We start from the raw sequence: 19,334 nt of genomic DNA on the forward strand, positions 1-19,334 counted from the left end.
TAATATTTTTGTCAGCAGCATACTTTAGTATCATCATATTACTTATAAATTTGATAACTTATGAATCAAAATATTCATAAACTTGTTTAAAAACATATCAATTTTTAGTCTAATTGTTGATATATCCAAATCAGAACGAAAAGCAGTGCGAACGCACTTCTCACACTCATGTTTTATTATAAATATTATATATATTATATTATATATAAATAATATTTATATAATATAATATAATATATGTAATATAATATTTATATTAAAACATGAGTGTGAGGAACGTGTACACACTTTTTGCACTTGTACTCTTTACATTTATGTTCATCTTTTTGTTTTATTTTGTATATACCAATAATCATACCAAAAAATTGATATATTTTTTAATAAATTTACAAATATTCGATTTATAAATTATCAGACTTATTATCAATATGATAATATAAGATTATATTCAAAAAAAATTACAGATAAAAAATATACTAAATAAAAAAGTAATTAACAAAAACAATACTATTAAAATAAAAAAATAAATTTACTTAAAAAATAAATTTATTAAAAATTTATCCAAAAAATTTAATCAATAATTTTTATATCTATTTTAATTAATACCCTCCCCCTCATTTGCAAGAGATAAGAAAACCAAGATACCCTTCTTTTTGAAATGCAATATGTTGAATGTTTCTTTCAAAATCCTAGCCTTCGAGCCTATGTACTCTCTTTTTTTAGCACAATTTACAAGAGTACAACCTGCAAAATGACAAGTAGGGGGCGTTTAGTTTAGGTAATGTTTGATTACTAAAATAGAAAGATTACCTTGAAGATAGATTACTTAGAAGATTACTAGGTATAAATGATTACTATGTTTAATAAAATTTGATAGGTATAAATGATTATTGTGTTTGGTTAAAAATAATAAAATATTACTAGTAAAATATTTTACTTAAATGCCCTTGAATATAATTATTTTTAAATATTTTTTATATTATTTATCATATTAATTAAAAATAAATTTATTTTTATCTCAAAAAATTAATAAATAATAATTTTTCTATAATAAACTCAATATTACCTCAGTAATCTTTAAATACCTAAGGTAAAGGTGGTAATCAGATTACCACCTATATTACCTGTCACATCAGCATTGGTAATAGAAGATTACTGTAATCTTTTATTATTGACAAACCAAACAAAATAATAAAAAATAGATTATCAAGGTAATCTTGAAAACCTTTAACCAAACGTATCCGTAATGTTAGGCTGTGGGTCATGCAAGCCAAGGTAGAGGGAGGGCTTAAGGTATGATCCGTAAGCTGACGTGATTAAATAAAAAATAATATAATAATTAAATATATAAAAAAAATATAAAAGGGTAGAACAGTCCACAAAAACTGGCGGGATGACCTGCCAAGGGCCTTCGAAAGTACCATTTGGGGACGTGGGCCGCATCAGGAACGGTTTCATACATACACGTCAGCACACCACAACTTTTAAATATAATAAAAAATTTAATTTGAATAATATTTTATTATTAAAATTATTAAATATAAATTATTATAATATTTAATAAAAATAAATTAATATAAATAACTATTATATTTAATTAAAAATATTAATAAATTAATTTATTTAAATATCTTTAAATATAATTATTTTAAAATATTTTTATATTATTTATTATATTAATTAAAAATAAAAATATTTTATTTTAAAAATTAATAAATAATGATAATAAAATCAAAATTATCTTAATAATTTTTTAATATTTAAAATAAATATAATGATTAAATTATTATTTATATTATTATAATAAAAAATAAATTATCTAAATAATTTTTATTAATTGAAATCAAACGCTACAATGAATTTGACCTGACATAGGTCATTGCGGTACTTTATGTTACTGCATAATCCCCATTCCAGCCCTTTCCATCACCTTCTCACGTGACACCTGATTCTGCTTCAACATCAACTTCTCCACCCGCCGACAGTCTCTTGATTCTATGGTTTGGGCCTCATCTTTGTTCTTGTGCTCCCATAATCCTATCAGTCTAATTTAGCTTTATATCCGGGTTTATAAAATTGATAAAATATTAAAAGTTTTAGATATCAAAAAATTAATTTAAGTTCATATTTTATTTATTTTTTCCATATGCCTACAAGTGTAAGGTTTAAATCATCAAAAATAACAATAATTTGAGATTTCTCAAATTGTGTGAACTAAATTACACTTTCTTAATCATTAAGAAGCTGAATTAAGATTGAAGTAAATTTTGTTCATCCTAACCTAATTTAGCATGAAAATCCAAAAAGAATGCATGATAATTAAAGAAAATTATTTCTAAATATTAAGACAAAAAGGAACCATGTCAGTCAGCATAACTGGGAAGCAACATAAGCATAATAATAAAGCCAGCTCTGCACCAGTAAGCAAAAAAGATATATATATTATTTTAATAATTAACCTAAGTTTTGATTAATCATATCAGATTGTTCATATAGTTATTCCTTGTAACATTTTCAATTTCATCAGGGCACCGACATAGTCTAACATAACAGAATGCCAAACAAGAGTTAAACATCTCTTCAAGTAACAAAGTTAAAAAAGAACATAGACTGCTCTTCTATCTCATGAAAGAAGAAACTGTGGTTTTTATCTTATTCTTACTGCTCTTTCCGAACTTTCGATCTGGCAGGCCTTGCTGGTTTGATTATTGAACCCAGCAGAATCAATACTATGGGAATAACTGTTCCTACGTAATACACACTTCCATACGAGGCAAGCGTTTCGCGCATGCTTAATACCTGTGTGCACCAACAGACAAGCATTACAATCTAAAACTCCAGACTTTTGAATGTATTCTGTGAGAGAGAGGGAAGAACTAACCATGAAGCCAACACAGGAATAGTTCAGAATCAGAATTGTGTAAACAAAGTTGAGAAATCCCATTATCTGCTTGGCAAGAGCCATTTGTGAAGGCAGTGCTTGTTGCCATCTGTAAATGGCTGCTCAGGGAACGAAAAAGCATGAGGAAATGAACTAATTATTAACAAATAAGAATCAATAAGGGTGGTCAGATCAGATCAATACCTCTTGAACCAGCAATCATCAATGCTGACTGGACAAAGAATATTATGTACCCAGGATACAGTCCCTAAGATTCAACAAGACAAAATTGGAATTCATGTAAATAATAATTGGTTATTTTTCATCCACCGAAGTATAGTATAAGAATATCAAATCAGACGTTTATATGCATGTGAACTAGGATAAAAACACAGACACTAAAGATGAAAAACCATCAAACAGTAAACAAGCCATTGGGAAATTTGAAAGGAACATCAGACGCTGATAAAGGGAAAAGAACTGATGCAGAACTGATGAATATTGTGTTCCTTATTAGACTTGATAATATGGCACTCTTCAATATACTGATGAACCATCCAAAGAATATTGACCAAGGAAATTACACAAGGGCACGCATCAAGGACCATGAGCGATGACATGTTTAATGATCACTATCAATTATCATGATCCTACAAGATAATCCAATCAAAGAGCAAAAGATTAATAAAAAGGGATAACTATTCCAACTAATATGTGATAAGTTTTTCTTGAAAAACGAAGGTACATTGGCTATAACGTTCATTAAGTAAAATTGCCACAGTAGAGTTCACAAAAGCAAGGACATGCCCACATTTTATTTATATGCGTATACATATCACAAAAGCAAACTCATAATAATTGTTTTGTAACGTGATATTGGAGGAATCAATAGATAACCACATCTAGAACAAGAGCACACTTAGAAAATTCCAAGGAAAATATACTCACATGCCAAACAGCACTAACAGTTTGTGTAGCCAGCAACTGAAAGAATCCGGGTTTCTTCCCCATCTGAATGAGCCTCTCATAAACATCTACATAAACACAAAAAATCAGATATGTTATCTCTGTTGGTTCGTAGCTGCCAAGCATAAATATAATCCACAAATTTTTCAGTTGACAGAGGTAAACTTTTTTCTCATTGAAGCACACCATACCATGATATAATCAAAGGCTGGAAGTTATACCAGTGGACATATCATGAAATAATTATTTTTTATATAAGCTGCTTTAAATTATAACCCAGCAATTTAACTTCTATAGACAGGTCTTGATATAGATTACCAATGGATTGCATTATAGATTTACTTAAACCTGTTAACATCAAAGAATTTATGTCCAAAGACACAAACAAATCTTCATTAATATAAATCCAATTGGAGAAGTGCACAGAAGGTTTCAACATATCTTTTTATCAGGTTTTACTTTTTTCTCTCACTCGGGTAATTTTTAGGTATATTGAGATAATAACAGAACACCAATCAAACCCAGTTACAGCCAACTTATATTTTCTCAACATGAACATGAATGTGAAGCAATTTTAAGGCTTAATGACAAGAAAGATCATATGCACGGATGAAATTCTAAGACAACAGATTTACTCACAATGACGAAGCCAGGTGCTGACTTGTATGTTCCACACAAGTGGCAATTCAACTGAACTCTTGGCAAGCTCAACACCTAAAATGTCAACATTTTGTGCCCGATCCCATTTTGGCTTAGCTGGTGAAGACTCTGTCCAACCACTGAAGCCCAGGCCAGATATAATCATTGCAGCCTCTGAAATTGACCAGATGAAATAATATTTCCACCGTGCTGTAAAGCCAGAAGTGTACTGATAGCTTAGTCGCTTCCAGAACCCCCATTCTTGGTATATTGGCTCTGTAAATCGGGACAAGGGATGATAAGGTGCCAGATAAAGATACAAGGCCATGCAGATAGCTGCTTGGATAATAGCTCGAAGCGTTGCTATGTAAGGTGATGGCCATGGTCCGCTCCATATCTTAAGAAGCAATCAATTAGTAGGAACCACAAGGTCTATAACCAACAAGATAAGACACAGAGAAGCAGAAAATAGAATAATAATGATAATAACCCACCCCTTTTGCTTCAGACCACTCAAGATAATCCTTCATTTCATAAACTGGGCCAGAAAAGTGACTACCACAGCAGAGGCAGTAACCAAAATACTCAATCAACGAGGGTAACTTAATCAGCCGATTTTTCTTCTGAGCTTCACGTAACTTCTCCTCTTTTAATAATCCGTCATTGTAATTTATTGCACATGAAATTACTTTCAGTGTTAACACCATTAAGGCTCCTAAATATTTAAAATACCAATTCACCGTTATTTGCTATGTAAGAAAAAGTAGAAAATTTTAGCATGAAAATCAATGTAATAAAAAAATGAAAATGAAAGTTGAAAGTCATCAACTATGAATGTGTAAGAACATATATAAATCAATAGAAATCCGTAAACTTTGATAGTATAACAAAAAGGTAACCTCAAAATTATCAACCATTAAACAAACTGTTAGGGTAGGTGTCTTAAAGTCAATTGTCATAGCTGCGTAATTAAATGAAATCATGATTTTGAATTAATAAAAATGATATTATTTCCTTATCTATAATGTTTTGAATAGATAAATATCCTTATAATAGTAGAATCGTGACGAGGGAATTTATGCATATCAACTGATCATAAGAACCCTATGTTCACATAAGATAGCAATTCTAAAAACATCTATAGTCTTGATATAATTCTGACCAAAGATACAGGTAATAAGGTTAGGACTATCATAGTATTGAGAGACCTACCAAAAGGTGATGATAGATCTCACATGTTAAAGTTGTTCAAAAACAGTTTTGTGCAATAAATATCTGCACATTGTGCAGACGTATCTATCGGACTAATCCACCAAGAGGATTTTATTTGGATGGTTGCTCCAATATTAATGGAAGATATTTTCTAGCAAATGGTAATACATTTGATCTTTCACTTGAGGTAACCAAACCGTTTTACAAAAATCAATATGATTTAACACCAGTTCAATGTAATCATTGGGAAAGAATTGTCATAAGAGTGGTGATTGGTCATATTGAAAGATGTACAAAGGCTATGGTGAACCAACAAAGAATTCATCACTCCCAAACACGAGAGTTAATATCTCTAATAGATCTACTAACGGACATTTACGACTATTTGAATATGTGGTCACAACAAGATTGAGTTGTTGCTCAATGCAATATCATTCAAACGTTTATACAAACGTCAATTTAAGCATATCGAGGATTCCCTAAGGTAGATATTAAATCAATGCCTCAACATAGAAGAGATATCAAATGACGAAGGAATCGAATTATATGATAACCATATTGTTGAAAGATTGAGAGTCAATCGCTAACACTTCGTTGTTTAGGTGACCATGATGTTTTGCTAGAGGTCAATCTTGGTTTATGTACAAGTGGTTGTTGGATTGTGGGTTTGATATGAATTCATGCACAACTAACTCAACGAACAGTCTATGGGTCACATAATAGAAGTTGATCAAACTTTGAAGACTTGAGTTATATGAGATGAATTTAATCTAGTATCAAAATTGTTATTTTCAAGTACGTACAATGATGGGACTAAAAAAATGGGCTTTATGCTTTAAGGACCAAAGTAAAACAATCCAAAGGTGAATGAATTTAAATGAGACTGTGCATGGTTTACACTCTAATTTAGATCAAGATAAAGTTTAAAATGGATATTTGTCCGGTCACATGCACGTTTGTGCATGGTCAGCACACGTCCATGCATTATCCTAGATTGACCTTATCTATGGATCTTATCTGATCGCTTACTATTTGGATAATTACAAATTGCATGGGATAAGATAGGGATGGCAATGGGGAGGGGCGGGGAGGGGATATCAATCCCCATTCCCGTCCCCGTAGGGGATATCAATCCCCGTCCCCGCCCCGTCCCCGTTGCGGGGATAAAAAATAATCCCCGTCCCCTCCCCGCGAAGGAAAATCCCTTCCCCATCCCCTCCCCGTCCCCGCGGAGAAAAATCCCCTCCCCATACTCATAAATATAAATTTTAATTCTTTTATATATTTCAATAAATAAAATAAATCATATTTTCCCAAAATATCACTTGCTACAAGAGTTACAAAATATTATTTGTTATTTTAGTTCAAATATAAAGTTTTCATAAAATCTAACAATATACAATAATCAATCTCTTCATTAGTAGCTCTTCATGTATGTGATTTAGGGTAACATTAAATTTAACACTTTTCATTCACTTCAATTGATTTTATTAAGTTTATAATTTATTATTTTTTGTGTGTAAAACCTGGTGGATTGACTAACTAAGTTTTGAAGTTGAAATAAAATTAATTTGGTGCATTTGCATTTTATGATAATGAGATTCTGGGGTTTTTTTAATATATTAGATTAATAGTTTAGAAATTAGTAAAAGTTAATAATTGATAATTCAAAAATTAGTAAAATTAAAGTTATAGTTTTAATAAATCATAATGTAAAAATTTTTAAAACTTAATAGTTTAGAAATTATTATATTAATATATTAGGTTTAAGGGAAGGGGTGGGGCGGGGACACATGTATCCCCGTCCCCGATTACGGGGATTTTTTTCATTCCCATCCCCGCCCCTTTCCCCGTTTTTATCGGGGAATCCCCTCCCCGTTAGGGTCGGGGAGGGTCAGAGCCCCTAAAGTCGGGTCCAAATTGCCATCCCTAGGATAAGATAAGCATCGACTACACAACCGTCCATGATGATGCACAAAATTTCAGAATTTTAGAAACTTTTTCCAATACACACACTCACCCATTCATCAGCTATTACACATGTGCATAGATGTTCTAGCAAACAACTCTAAGCAAGATTTCGCCTTTTGTCCTTGTGCTTTTTGTGAATTTTGAAGGCGCCATCTTGCACTTAGACTAGAAACGATTTGAACTACATTCCAACATTGTAAAAGAGAATAAGCCACCAACGTTGGCATATTCCTTCAAACCTTTTATATTTGGATGTTTAAAATGTCATTTTTGTAATGTAATGCTATTACACAGATGTTGTGACTATTTATGGTCTGAATATGTCACGGTTTAAAATTTTAATGTAATTTTCATTGATTCACACACTGGTTTTGTACAATAAATGCTTACAGTAGAATCAAAGCCACATTTAAAGCATTATATCACAAAATTATATTTTGTTTGTATTAAACTTGATTGAGTTAGCATGTTTTTATTATATGCAATTTTGAGATGAAATTATGAAGTTTGGATGATTGACGGCATGTTGTTGTATGCTCATTAGAGATCTGATAAAAACATAAATTTGTTGTCATGATTACTAATTTTTTCATTTTTGTACTTTGTTATGTGTTTTGTGAAAACTGGTTGTATAGTCATTGATTTTGTGTTGTGCAAAATCGTTTTTATTGTGCATCATTGTGCATGATGAGTTGCTATTGGAATGAGATAGGCTTTCATATCATCTCATTCTAACGAAGGCTCACAAGAAAGGAAAGGGTTTTCTAGCATTTCACTTGACAACAAAATTCTGGAAAACATGTTGTATACGGTCGTGCACCATGAATGCACACCCGTGCACAATCGTATTTGAATGACTCACAAGTTATGACTCTCTTCCCGTGACACCCTGCACAATCGTGCACTCAATATGCACGCCCATGCATAGACAATTTTTCACAAGCATACATGTTGTGACACCCATCCCGTTTACTCATTTGGAATTTTGATAAATTTCATCTACGATTGGATGCACAACCATGTGTCATGCACGTACGTCCATACAAAGGGTGAAAATGTAGTTTTAACCTTGTTGACCAAAACAGGGTCCAAGCTACAATTTTTGAAACTTTGGGGCCCAAATAAATTTCTTGAAAAATTAAGAGTGCAAAATATAATTTGACAACCTAGTAAGTAATCTTAATTTTAATAATTCTAAATGTTTGATATATGTCGAATGGATGATATGCATTGTGTTCGATAGACAACCTATAACCTATGGAAGTTATTTTTAGGAATGCATGCTTGTAAATTAAAATAGGGCTTGCGTGTCCTACCTCCTCTCAAAATCTGTTATACATTCTCTTCTCATCTTCCTCCCCTCAAATGTAATTTGAGATTTTTAATTTTCAGATGTAAAATTAGAATAGGTTTGTGTTATTTATTTAGAATAAAGTGTATTTCGGAGATTTTGTCATGTACTTGAAGATTGAATTGAGAAGAAGAAGCATGTTTGAAGTCCCACAGACCTGAAGCACAAGACCTTAGGTTGATTTGTTGACCCCTCTTAGCGCGAGGGGCTTGGCATTGGAAAAATTATGTATCGACATGTTTATTTACGTTTCAAAATATACGTTAGGATTTTAATTTTTAAAATCACCTCACATGTAGATTAAAATTTGTGAGACATAAATAACAAATTTATCACTTAATATTAAGTTGAAAATAATCATAAGTCTTCCAACACAACACCTTGATTAAGCTTCTGTTCAATGGAGCCTTGTTTGCTAAAGCAAATAATACACTTCTATCAAGTGAAAAATCAAGTGTTTGTTCATGTTAAGTCCAATTTAACTAGCATACTTAACTTGTTTGTCAACGCAAAGGTAAGGTATGTTAGAGGCTAATTAGGGATGTACAATTATTGATGTATGGTGATATATGGTATCCATCCCACTGAAACCGAATCACAATTAAGGTCAAATGATTTGTTGGAGCAATTGCTTAACTTGAGATCATGAACTTTTGTGATTGGTTTGGTGACCTTCCTATTCAGGTTAATTTGACCTATTCACCAAAGCGAAGGTTAAAATTGACTTAATGGGATCTCAGTCCACTAGAAAGTCTACTGAGACTTCCCAAGTCCAACAGGGAGGGTTATTAACATGAGGAAAATAGTCAGTATGTTTATTTAACAAAAGCTTAAATATACAGTTAATTTAAATTATAATTACTAGTTTACTTTATATGCACATGTAGATCACAAAACATCATGACAAGCAATTTTTCCGTATGATTCATATTAGAAAAGGACAACAAGCTAAAAAGCAGCAACTTCTCTAACTAGTATAGGAATTTAAGGATTGTACAACATCAAGAAACAAAATTGCATGTTCTTGAAGGAGCAATACCTCCTGAGTCTTGTCTCAGTGCCACCAAAGAGGAAAAGGATGCTTATAATAAATATCTTGATGACTCAACTGATGTCCAGTGTCTCATGTTGGCATCGATGACACCTAAGTTGCATAAGCAGTATAAAGAGATGGATGCGTCATCCATCCTTCATCTTTGTGAGATGTTTGCCACTCGCACAAAATCAAAGAAATATGAGGTGTCAAAAGCATTGTATAAGTGTAAGATAGTTGAGGAAGCTCAGGTTGGTCCTCATAATCAAGATGATTGATTACATTACGAGGTTAGCATAGACATTGACTTGGTCTTACAATTCCAATCTAAGTTATATGCGACGTTAAATATGAATTACAATATCAGTGAGATGGAAATATCCCTCCTCAGCTCTTGAATATGCTTAGGACTACTAAGCAGGACATAAGGAAAATTACTAATGTGCTTATGATTGAAGTGAAAGCACGGAAAGGCAAAGGCAAGGACATGGCTAAAGCCAAATCCAAGCCCAAAACTTTAGCAGCAGGCTTCTACTACTTTGCAACCAACTAGTGGTGTTGGAAAAGGAAAGTTTGTCTACTTCTTTTGTGGCAAGTCTGGTCATTGGGGGGGATATTGCAAGACCTTCCTTAAAAGCAAGAAGATGTCGATTGCTTTAACTTCAGGTTTTCATGTTATTAATATTAACTTTTCTCCCTCATCCTAGGTTGTAAACTAATGATGTGTTTCTCACATTTACTCAAATGAATACAAACTAAGATAGAGTCAATTGCTTGCCAAGGGAAAAACGGACTGTAACACCCATAGATATGCTCTAAGGGCCTTCTAGTCATTTCATTCGATGGATATTTGATTGTGGTTTTGAAAATGGCTAAGTATGGCTAAGAATATGAAAATTGGTTTGATTAATGGTTATACATGAAAGGTGCACGCTCATTCATTAGCTTGCCACGTGGACAGAATCAAAGAAGTGCCACATCAGGCGATTTAAGCAGATGCATGACCATGCCTCACTTGAATGCATGGTCGTAACAACCATTAGTATTAAATTTTTATTTAAGTTATGATTTCACAAATTTTGAGATACATACCATTATTCAACTTTATCATATATGGTTAGAGAGAAGAAACATTTTGTTCGTTGGAAGAGGTTCCCAATGATTGAAGAAGAAAATTCAGGTGAGTTTATCAAGTGTTCTTTCACAAATTCTTCTTGTTAGAAGAGTGGTAATTAAGAGTTCCTTTATAATTTTGCTTGGTTCTTGATTTTAGAATGAATTTGAAAGACTATGACATAAGGTTCAGCATGATAGATAGGTTTCTAAATGCTTGCAATTGATTATGAATATATGCTTTGTTGTTGATGATGGAGGTTAAACATAAACTTTTTGAGTTTTTAGCGAATCTTGAATTGATAATGGATCTAGTATTCCTAGAAACTTTATGAAACTTGATCTGTATAATAATATGTATTTGGTCGTTAATCCTTGTATCTTGGTTGTATCTATTAAACTAATGATGTATTGGTATTAGGAAAATTGGTAAAACATGGCCAAGGTGGCCTGAAATTCATCTACTAATTACGATGTGCAGTCATCCCAAGGATAGACATGGTCATGCATCTGCGTAGAAGTTAGATATTATTACGGGGCACACCAGTGCATGAAGGCATGCATAATCTCACACCAATTTCTAGAAAACATAGGTTTTCCGATGGACAAACGTACATAGGACCTGTACATCCATCCATGACATGTAATGTTAAACTTAGGTACGTGATGTACACTTACGCAAAAGAGGTGCACAAGTATACATCCTCCTACACGAGCGTACATCGTAGTGTAAAGATAAAAATAACCCTTAGAATAGGCACAATCATAAGGAGAGGAAGACCAGCCATGAGGATTAGATGCACAGTCGTGCATACGAAGAGTGCACGGCCATACATTGAAGAATGTATGGATGACTATGATTGCATAGTCATGAACATTCATGTGAAAGACCAATGACCGCCCGCCCGCCCACACATGGTCAAATGCATGGTCATGCTTAATAAGGAAAATTAGGGCTGGACTCGAGCCGAGCCAGCTCGAGCTCGGGCTCGGCTCGGCTCGGCTCGGCTCAAGCCCGAAACGAGCCGGGCTCTGCTCTGCTCGATCGAGCTCGAGCTGGCTTGGGTTGGCTCGGTAGATTTTTTTTTAAAATTTTTTATACAAAACGATGTCGTTTTAATATGAAAAACGAGCCGAGCCGAAAATGAGCCGAACTCGAGCCGAGTTCGGCTCGAGTCGAGCTCAAGCCGACCATAAATGAACCGAGCCGAGCCCGAGCTGGCTGCGAGCCGAGCTCAGCTCGGCTCGGCTCGAATCCAACCCTAAGGAAAATGAATGTCTGTGCTTGATCATTGGGTGACCATTCATAAAACTATTCCGATTAAATTAACAAACATAAATGGATATGTTGAAGTGTCAAGATGTGCCCAAGATAGAGAATGCGAATAGGCATGAAAATTGAAAGCATATACACTAGGTGAAAGTTAAGTAAAGTCGAGATGAGATGATTTATGGCTCGTGAACTATAACTTAGTAAGCATATCTTAGAAATGAGAAAGAACACGAGATGAATAAAATTGTAGTTCCAGGTGATTGGGTGTCAATAAGGACATAAAGATCGCATAAAATTTGAGATGAACGCCACCCATGAAACATAAGATTTAAGATATGAGATTGTTGTGAGGAGGTACCGTAACATAAGTATATACCTATAAATAGGGTAATAAATAGTCCATTGATTGATGTCCACTAGTGTGTATGTCAAGACTGAGGGTTTGTCAATTGGCTTAGGACTTGCCAAAACATAGATGGTCCATCGATTGGTGCCCGTAAATTAATTTAGCAAAACTATAAATTAGTCAATTGGCAACCACCATAGGACGACTAAGATGTAGATAGCCTTAGAGATGAGCCACATGGCTAAGGTGTCGAATCCCTACCTTAGTCGAGCCCGATTGGCATAGAATGATGAAATTAATGTTTGAAAATTAATTCTACTTTCACCATAGATGTAATTGATATAGTTTACATCTGGTATTCTAGGCTATCCATAATAGGGTAGGGATAACCCGAACTAATGAAAGAATTTAATCTTGAGACGCAAGATAAAGAACGAAAAGGGGAATAATATGTCTGAATACTATAAAATAGATTACTCTTATTTACTGAGTGTTTGTCACTCACCTTCTTTCAATTTTACAAGTGACAAGCATAGACATGACAACAAGAAGGCAACCGATTAGTGATGGAAAGACATGAGAGGGATGGACTCTTATATTGATTTGCTTATTTGTTATGACTTCCAGTTGTTTATTGGGCATGATACTTGAATTTTTGTACACACATTATTCCTTTGCTGAGTTGGATTTTTCTTTGGTTGTTGACACTTAGGATATTGTTTTCCATGATTAATATTTTATAAGGATATTTCAGTAAATTTGTTGATTGGATATTTTCCAAGTCACATGCACGATTGTGCGTGGTCAATGCACAATCATGCATCATCCTGAGTTGACCTTATCCATGGATCTTATTGGATTATCTAACGGATTGTATGAGATAAGATAAGCATCAAGTGCATGACCATGCATAATGATGCATGGTTGTGCATCGTCTCCAATATAAGGAGATGAATTTCAGAATTTTTAAAACTTTTGACAATATACACAGACTCACACCCATTCACCAATTATCACACCTATTCACCAATTATCACACCTATGCATAGACGTTATAACAGACAACTCTATGCACATTTTTGCCTCTTCTACTCATGCTTCATGTAGAAATTGAAGGTGCAAACTTGCACTTGGACTAAAAGCAATTTGAGCTACATTCCCACATCGTCAAAGAGAAGGAGCCACCATCGATGGTATGTTCCTTCAGATCTTTTATGTTTGGATGTTAAAAGGGCATGTTTGTAATCTAAAGCTATTAAACGGATCCTGTGACACTGTTTATGGTTTGACTATGTCATGTTTTGAAATTTTAATGTAATTTCCACTTATTCACACTCTAATTTTGTACCATAAATGCTTACACAAACAACTTTGGTTTTCATCTTAAAATTTCCACTCATCACAAACTACGTAAGAACATCACTACTTACGAGTCTTTAAGTACCAAAATAAGTTCATAATCAATAAATTTATTATATTGGGTTTCATCTAGATGCTAATCCAAGTTGCTTTAGAAACAGAGACACGATTATAACTGATTTCAACTTCAAAGGAACAAATAAAAGACAAAGAAAAAGGCTGCAATTATACTTACCAGTGGCATCAATACCTCCTTCCTTCCATGCATCTCCACTCATATAATATACATGGCTAAAAATTTAAGAAACGGTCAAGAAGAAAAACTGTGAAATAACAAATGTATAAAACTTTGCCATCTAATTTAAACAAATATCAATTACAACAGCAACAAAATCATGAAGAGAAATTTACCAATTCAAAATCATAAGAGAAACAATTTAGTATAACATCATAACAATAACATATAACCAGGTGCTGCTTTTATAGATAATATCTTTGCATAAGGTCACAGCTCAATTGTCCCACATTGTAAAGGAATTAAATGCAAACATGTTCTTTTGATATATATTACAAAGAATATAAAACACTTTTCCAGAAGCTGGTTTTTTTTTTTAAAGGCACTTACCAGTTTAAAATCCTAACAGAAATAATTTAGTATAACAGCATAACAATAACATATAACCAGATGACACCTTCTTAGACAGTATCTCTGCATTAGGTAACGGCTCAATTGTCCCACGTTGTTTATGAATTAAATGCACACAAGTTCCTTTCATATATATTACAAAGAAAATTAAAAAAAGCTTTTCTTTAAGCTGGTTTTTTTTTTTTTTAAAGCCAGAAACAACAGTCTATCTCTTGGGGATTAGATACAAAATCAACAAACATTGACAATTATGTATATCATCAATGATGTTCTTTTGATATATATTACAAAGAAAATAAGAAACTTTTCTAGAACCTAGTGTTTTTTCCATTTTAAGGGAGAAACAACAGTCGATCTCATGGGGATTAGATACAAACTCAACCAACTTTGACAAATAACCAGCTCTTCACATTTTCCATGCATTGAAACAACTAGGATATAGCAAAAAATAAACCAGTGCTGCAGGCAAAAGTCTCATAAACTTCATGAGTTTAAAGTTTCCTTAGCACTTCTATACTGCATATTATCAATGATGTTCTTTTGCTATATATTACAAAGAAAATAAAAAACTATTCTAGAACCTAGTAATTATTTTTCCTAAAGGCAAAAACAACAGTCTATCTCATGAGGATTAGATACAAACTCAACCAACTTTAACAAATAACCAGCTCATTAACTTCACATTTTCCATGCACTGAAACAACTAGGATATGGCAAACATTAAACCAGTGCAGCAGGCATGCAAAAGTCTCATAAACAAAATGAGTTTAAAGTTTCCTTATCATTTATTGCAAGAAAAGAACTTACAATTCTGTATCTCATCAATGATGTTCTTTTGATACATATTACAAAGAGTACAAATAACTTCTCTAAAACCTAGCATTTATATTTTTTTTTAAGGCAGAAACAACAGTCTATCTCCTGGGGATTAGATACAAACTCAACTAACTTCAACAAATAACCAGCTCATTAACTTCACATTTTCCATGCATTCAAACAACTAGGATATGGGCAAACATTAAACCAGTGCAGCAGGCACCTGAAAGTCTCATAAACAACATGAGTATAAAGTTTCCTTAGCACTTATAACAAGAAAAAAATTCACAATACTGTCTTTCAGCAATGATGCTTTACAAAGTATAAATAATCTCACACATATAAAAGAGCAGAACAAGTAGATTAATGACTCAAAACAGAAAATAGTTAAGCCTAACCATAAACTGCTACTCGATATTAAGTCATATCATCAATAACACCCTAATCTTTATATTTTTAACCATTGCAGACACACACTCACTCTTGAGCTGAAACTACAACAACTTCCTTAACCCCACAAATCATTAATATAAATATAAAATCTCTTACAGAAAAATTAGAAGAAAGAAAGCTACACTATTTCATTCCGAAATTAAATGAATCTATAGATCAAATTCAACAAAGCAACAAACTTTGTGTTCGTGCAAAAACCCAAATGAACCGAGAACCAAAATTTTACAACTCGAAATCAATACAAATCAAAGCAGAATAAAAAAGTAATAAGAGCAAGAAGAATGTACCAGCCAATGAGATAACCAAAGCCCAAGAAGAACGTAATGATTCCACACTTAGCCCGAAAAAATATCATTGAAAGATAACCCAACAACATGGGCACCAAAAAGTGCAGATTTGAAGAGAATCCAAATGATAAATACGATAAAACCACGCCAGAAGTGGCGGCGTACACGTGTTTCCCATGTCGACCCGGGACTACTCGCCACAGAAAACTCACAGGAATCGTGGCCACGAAGCATAAAAGAAATCGACATACGGGGACTGAGACCCCGATCAACGACGCTATTGAATTGATGTCGAGCTGCGTCATGATCACGAATTGGCGTCACTCAGTGGAGCGGATTTAAAACTCAGTAACTCACTGAGTTGCGGTAGTTTATCTATGTTTAGTTTGTGTGGACTCTGGATTTATTTATAGAAGCTGAAAAACTCGTCCTGTCTTCATCGGTACCTTCCGTTCGGCTTTGGTTTTATCGTGTTAAATTTACGAATTTATCGGTCAAAAGGATTATTTCACACCCAAATTTTGGTGCCTTCTCAAATTATAATCATAAAGTTTAAAAAATTTAAAATTTTTTTTACTTATTTAAAATTTTAATTAAAATTAAGGGTAAAATTATTATTTAACAAAAAAATTTAAAAAACTATATTTTATTATATTTACCCCCTCAATTTGAAAAGTTCACAATTCTCCTCATCCAAAATTTGAAAAATCAACATTTTCCCTTAAGGTTTGCAAACTGTTGCCAGAGAATGACGTCTCAAACTATATTGGCTCTCCCTCTCGGTTTATTTCTCTCTACCAATAAAATCTCAACCACTGACAAAACTGATTTCCTCCAATAAAAATGAAATTATTTTGGTTGGAGTGTCTTCATCTCAGATAAAGACAACATGGTTGTTTAAGACCTCTGACAGTCATCTTCGTCTCGAACAAAGACTAATTCATCTTTACCCAAGACGAAGACGATTTTCATCAAAAGAAATTAGTTTCACCAATGGTTGGGATTTAGTCTACAAGGAGAGATAAGTCGGGAGGTAAAGCCAATATAGTCGGAGATGGCGAATTTTACTGTCTTCGATGACGGTTTGCAAACCCTAGGAGAAAATATTGATTTTTTAAATTTTGAGTGAGGAGAATTGTGAGATTTTCAAACTGAGAGAGCAAATATAATAAAACTTTAATTTTTAAAATTTTTTGTTTAATAATAATTTTACCCGTAACCCTTATTGAGATTTTAAACGGATAAGTAGGGTTTTGGATTTTTTAAACCTTGCGAGTGTGATTTTGAGAACGCATCAAAACTTGGGTGGGAAATAGTCCTTTGGCCAAATTTATTTTCTATAATTTTGTGTTGTTAATCAAGTAATTAAGGGTGTGCACGGTTCGATTTGATATAGTTTAAGAGATTTTTCAAACTAAACTGAAAAAATAAGATTTAGTCACATTTGGATTACAATTTGAACCATAGTTATTAGTATCTTACGATATAGAATACATATTGTATCATATGATATGATATGATATACGATATAGATAGAAAATAATATGTATTATAAGGTGTATCAGATTAATATAATACAATAAATATATCATACAACACAATATATATTCTATGACATGATACATATTACTTATATGAATTGATATATTTTTTTAGAAAAAATGATAATACATTAGGGGTATAAATGAAAATTTTTAAAATATTAAAGGTGTTTATGATATTTTTCAAAATAATGACATCTCAATTATAATATTTTGTTACTAATTTATAATTTTAATTTTTAAAAGATATATTATACAATATAATACAAAATATAGTAAACTGAGTTTTTAATATACAATACGACACACGATTCAACTACTATAATTTAAATATTTTAAAATTATATATATATATATATATACCAAAAACAACAAAATACATATGTAAAAACAAATTTCATATATAATTATTTATTGAAAAATTTTGCCGAGTATAGTTTTATATGTATATATATATATATATATATATATATATATATATATATATATATATATATATATATATATATTTAAATACAATTTATGATTTGATTCGGTTTAAAAATTATTCAAAACATAATTTAAATTTGAAAAAAAAAATTTTAATTTTTAATTTAAATCAAACTATTTTATAAATTAAATTAAATTAAATTATAATTTTAAATAATTCAAACTGAACCAAATTATACAAATTCTTACCATTCTTATTAAAAGTATGCAGATTTGGGAGAAAATCTTAACGTGCAAGCATAGGTCGTCATATCGTACAAGCACAAGCAGCAAGATTTGGATAGAGAATGGCCAAACGACTATTTCCCACCCAAGGTTTGATGTTTTCTCAAGTTTCCACCCTTTAACTATGAAAATACTAAACACCCACCCATGACTGGTTAAATTTAACGAAACCCGAACCCCTAAAAATTTAATCTTTTTTTCCCCCTAAAAGTTTAAAAACTAACATTTTCTCTAAGCTAAGTTTGAAAATATCGCATTTCCCCCCCTAGGGTTTATTTCCAAACCCTTTCACTTTCTCCGGTGCCATCGCCGGCCGTCTTCCCCTCCCGATGGTTTCTCTTCTACTGACAACCCCCCTCAACTCCACCTCAACCTATCCGGAGCAGAAAGAAGTCGTCTGGGAAGACGATCGTCTTCCTAGATGAAGACGACTCGTCTTCCTAGAGGATGACGAGTAGTCTCTTCTTCGTCTGGGAAGACGATCGTCTTCCCAAACGACGACGACTGGGAACTTCGTCTTCCCCGACGAAGTTCTTCGTCTTCCACGACTTCTCCGACTCCAATCAGACGTCCAAATGGGAGGAAAGAGATCACTGGAAGGAGATGATGCTTCGGGAGGGAGAGGTCGTCGACAATGGAGTAGGAGATGTCGCCGGAGATTTCAAAACGAAACCCTAGGGTGAAACTGCGATTTTTTAAAACTTAGGCTGGGGAAAAATTTTAGTTTTTAAAG

General features: G+C 32.8%; 1 protein-coding gene across 1 annotated transcript; it reads right to left on the bottom strand.

Annotated features, from left to right (window-relative positions):
• Positions 1–2,424: 2,424 nt before the first annotated feature.
• LOC123204479 (lysophospholipid acyltransferase 1-like) lies at positions 2,425–16,841 on the bottom strand. Its single transcript, XM_044621150.1, has 8 exons — positions 16,347–16,841; positions 14,380–14,435; positions 4,981–5,201; positions 4,487–4,883; positions 3,830–3,915; positions 3,086–3,149; positions 2,882–3,000; positions 2,425–2,799 (listed from the first exon to the last, which is right to left on the bottom strand). Exons 1-8 carry the CDS (start codon positions 16,649–16,651, stop codon positions 2,659–2,661), a joined length of 1,389 nt encoding a protein of 462 aa, XP_044477085.1. The 5' UTR covers positions 16,652–16,841; the 3' UTR covers positions 2,425–2,658.
• Between the last annotated feature and the right edge of the window lie 2,493 nt (positions 16,842–19,334).

The sequence above is a fragment of the Mangifera indica genome, chromosome 20, assembly GCF_011075055.1.
Source record: "Mangifera indica cultivar Alphonso chromosome 20, CATAS_Mindica_2.1, whole genome shotgun sequence".
Classification (NCBI taxonomy): Eukaryota; Viridiplantae; Streptophyta; class Magnoliopsida; order Sapindales; family Anacardiaceae; genus Mangifera; species Mangifera indica.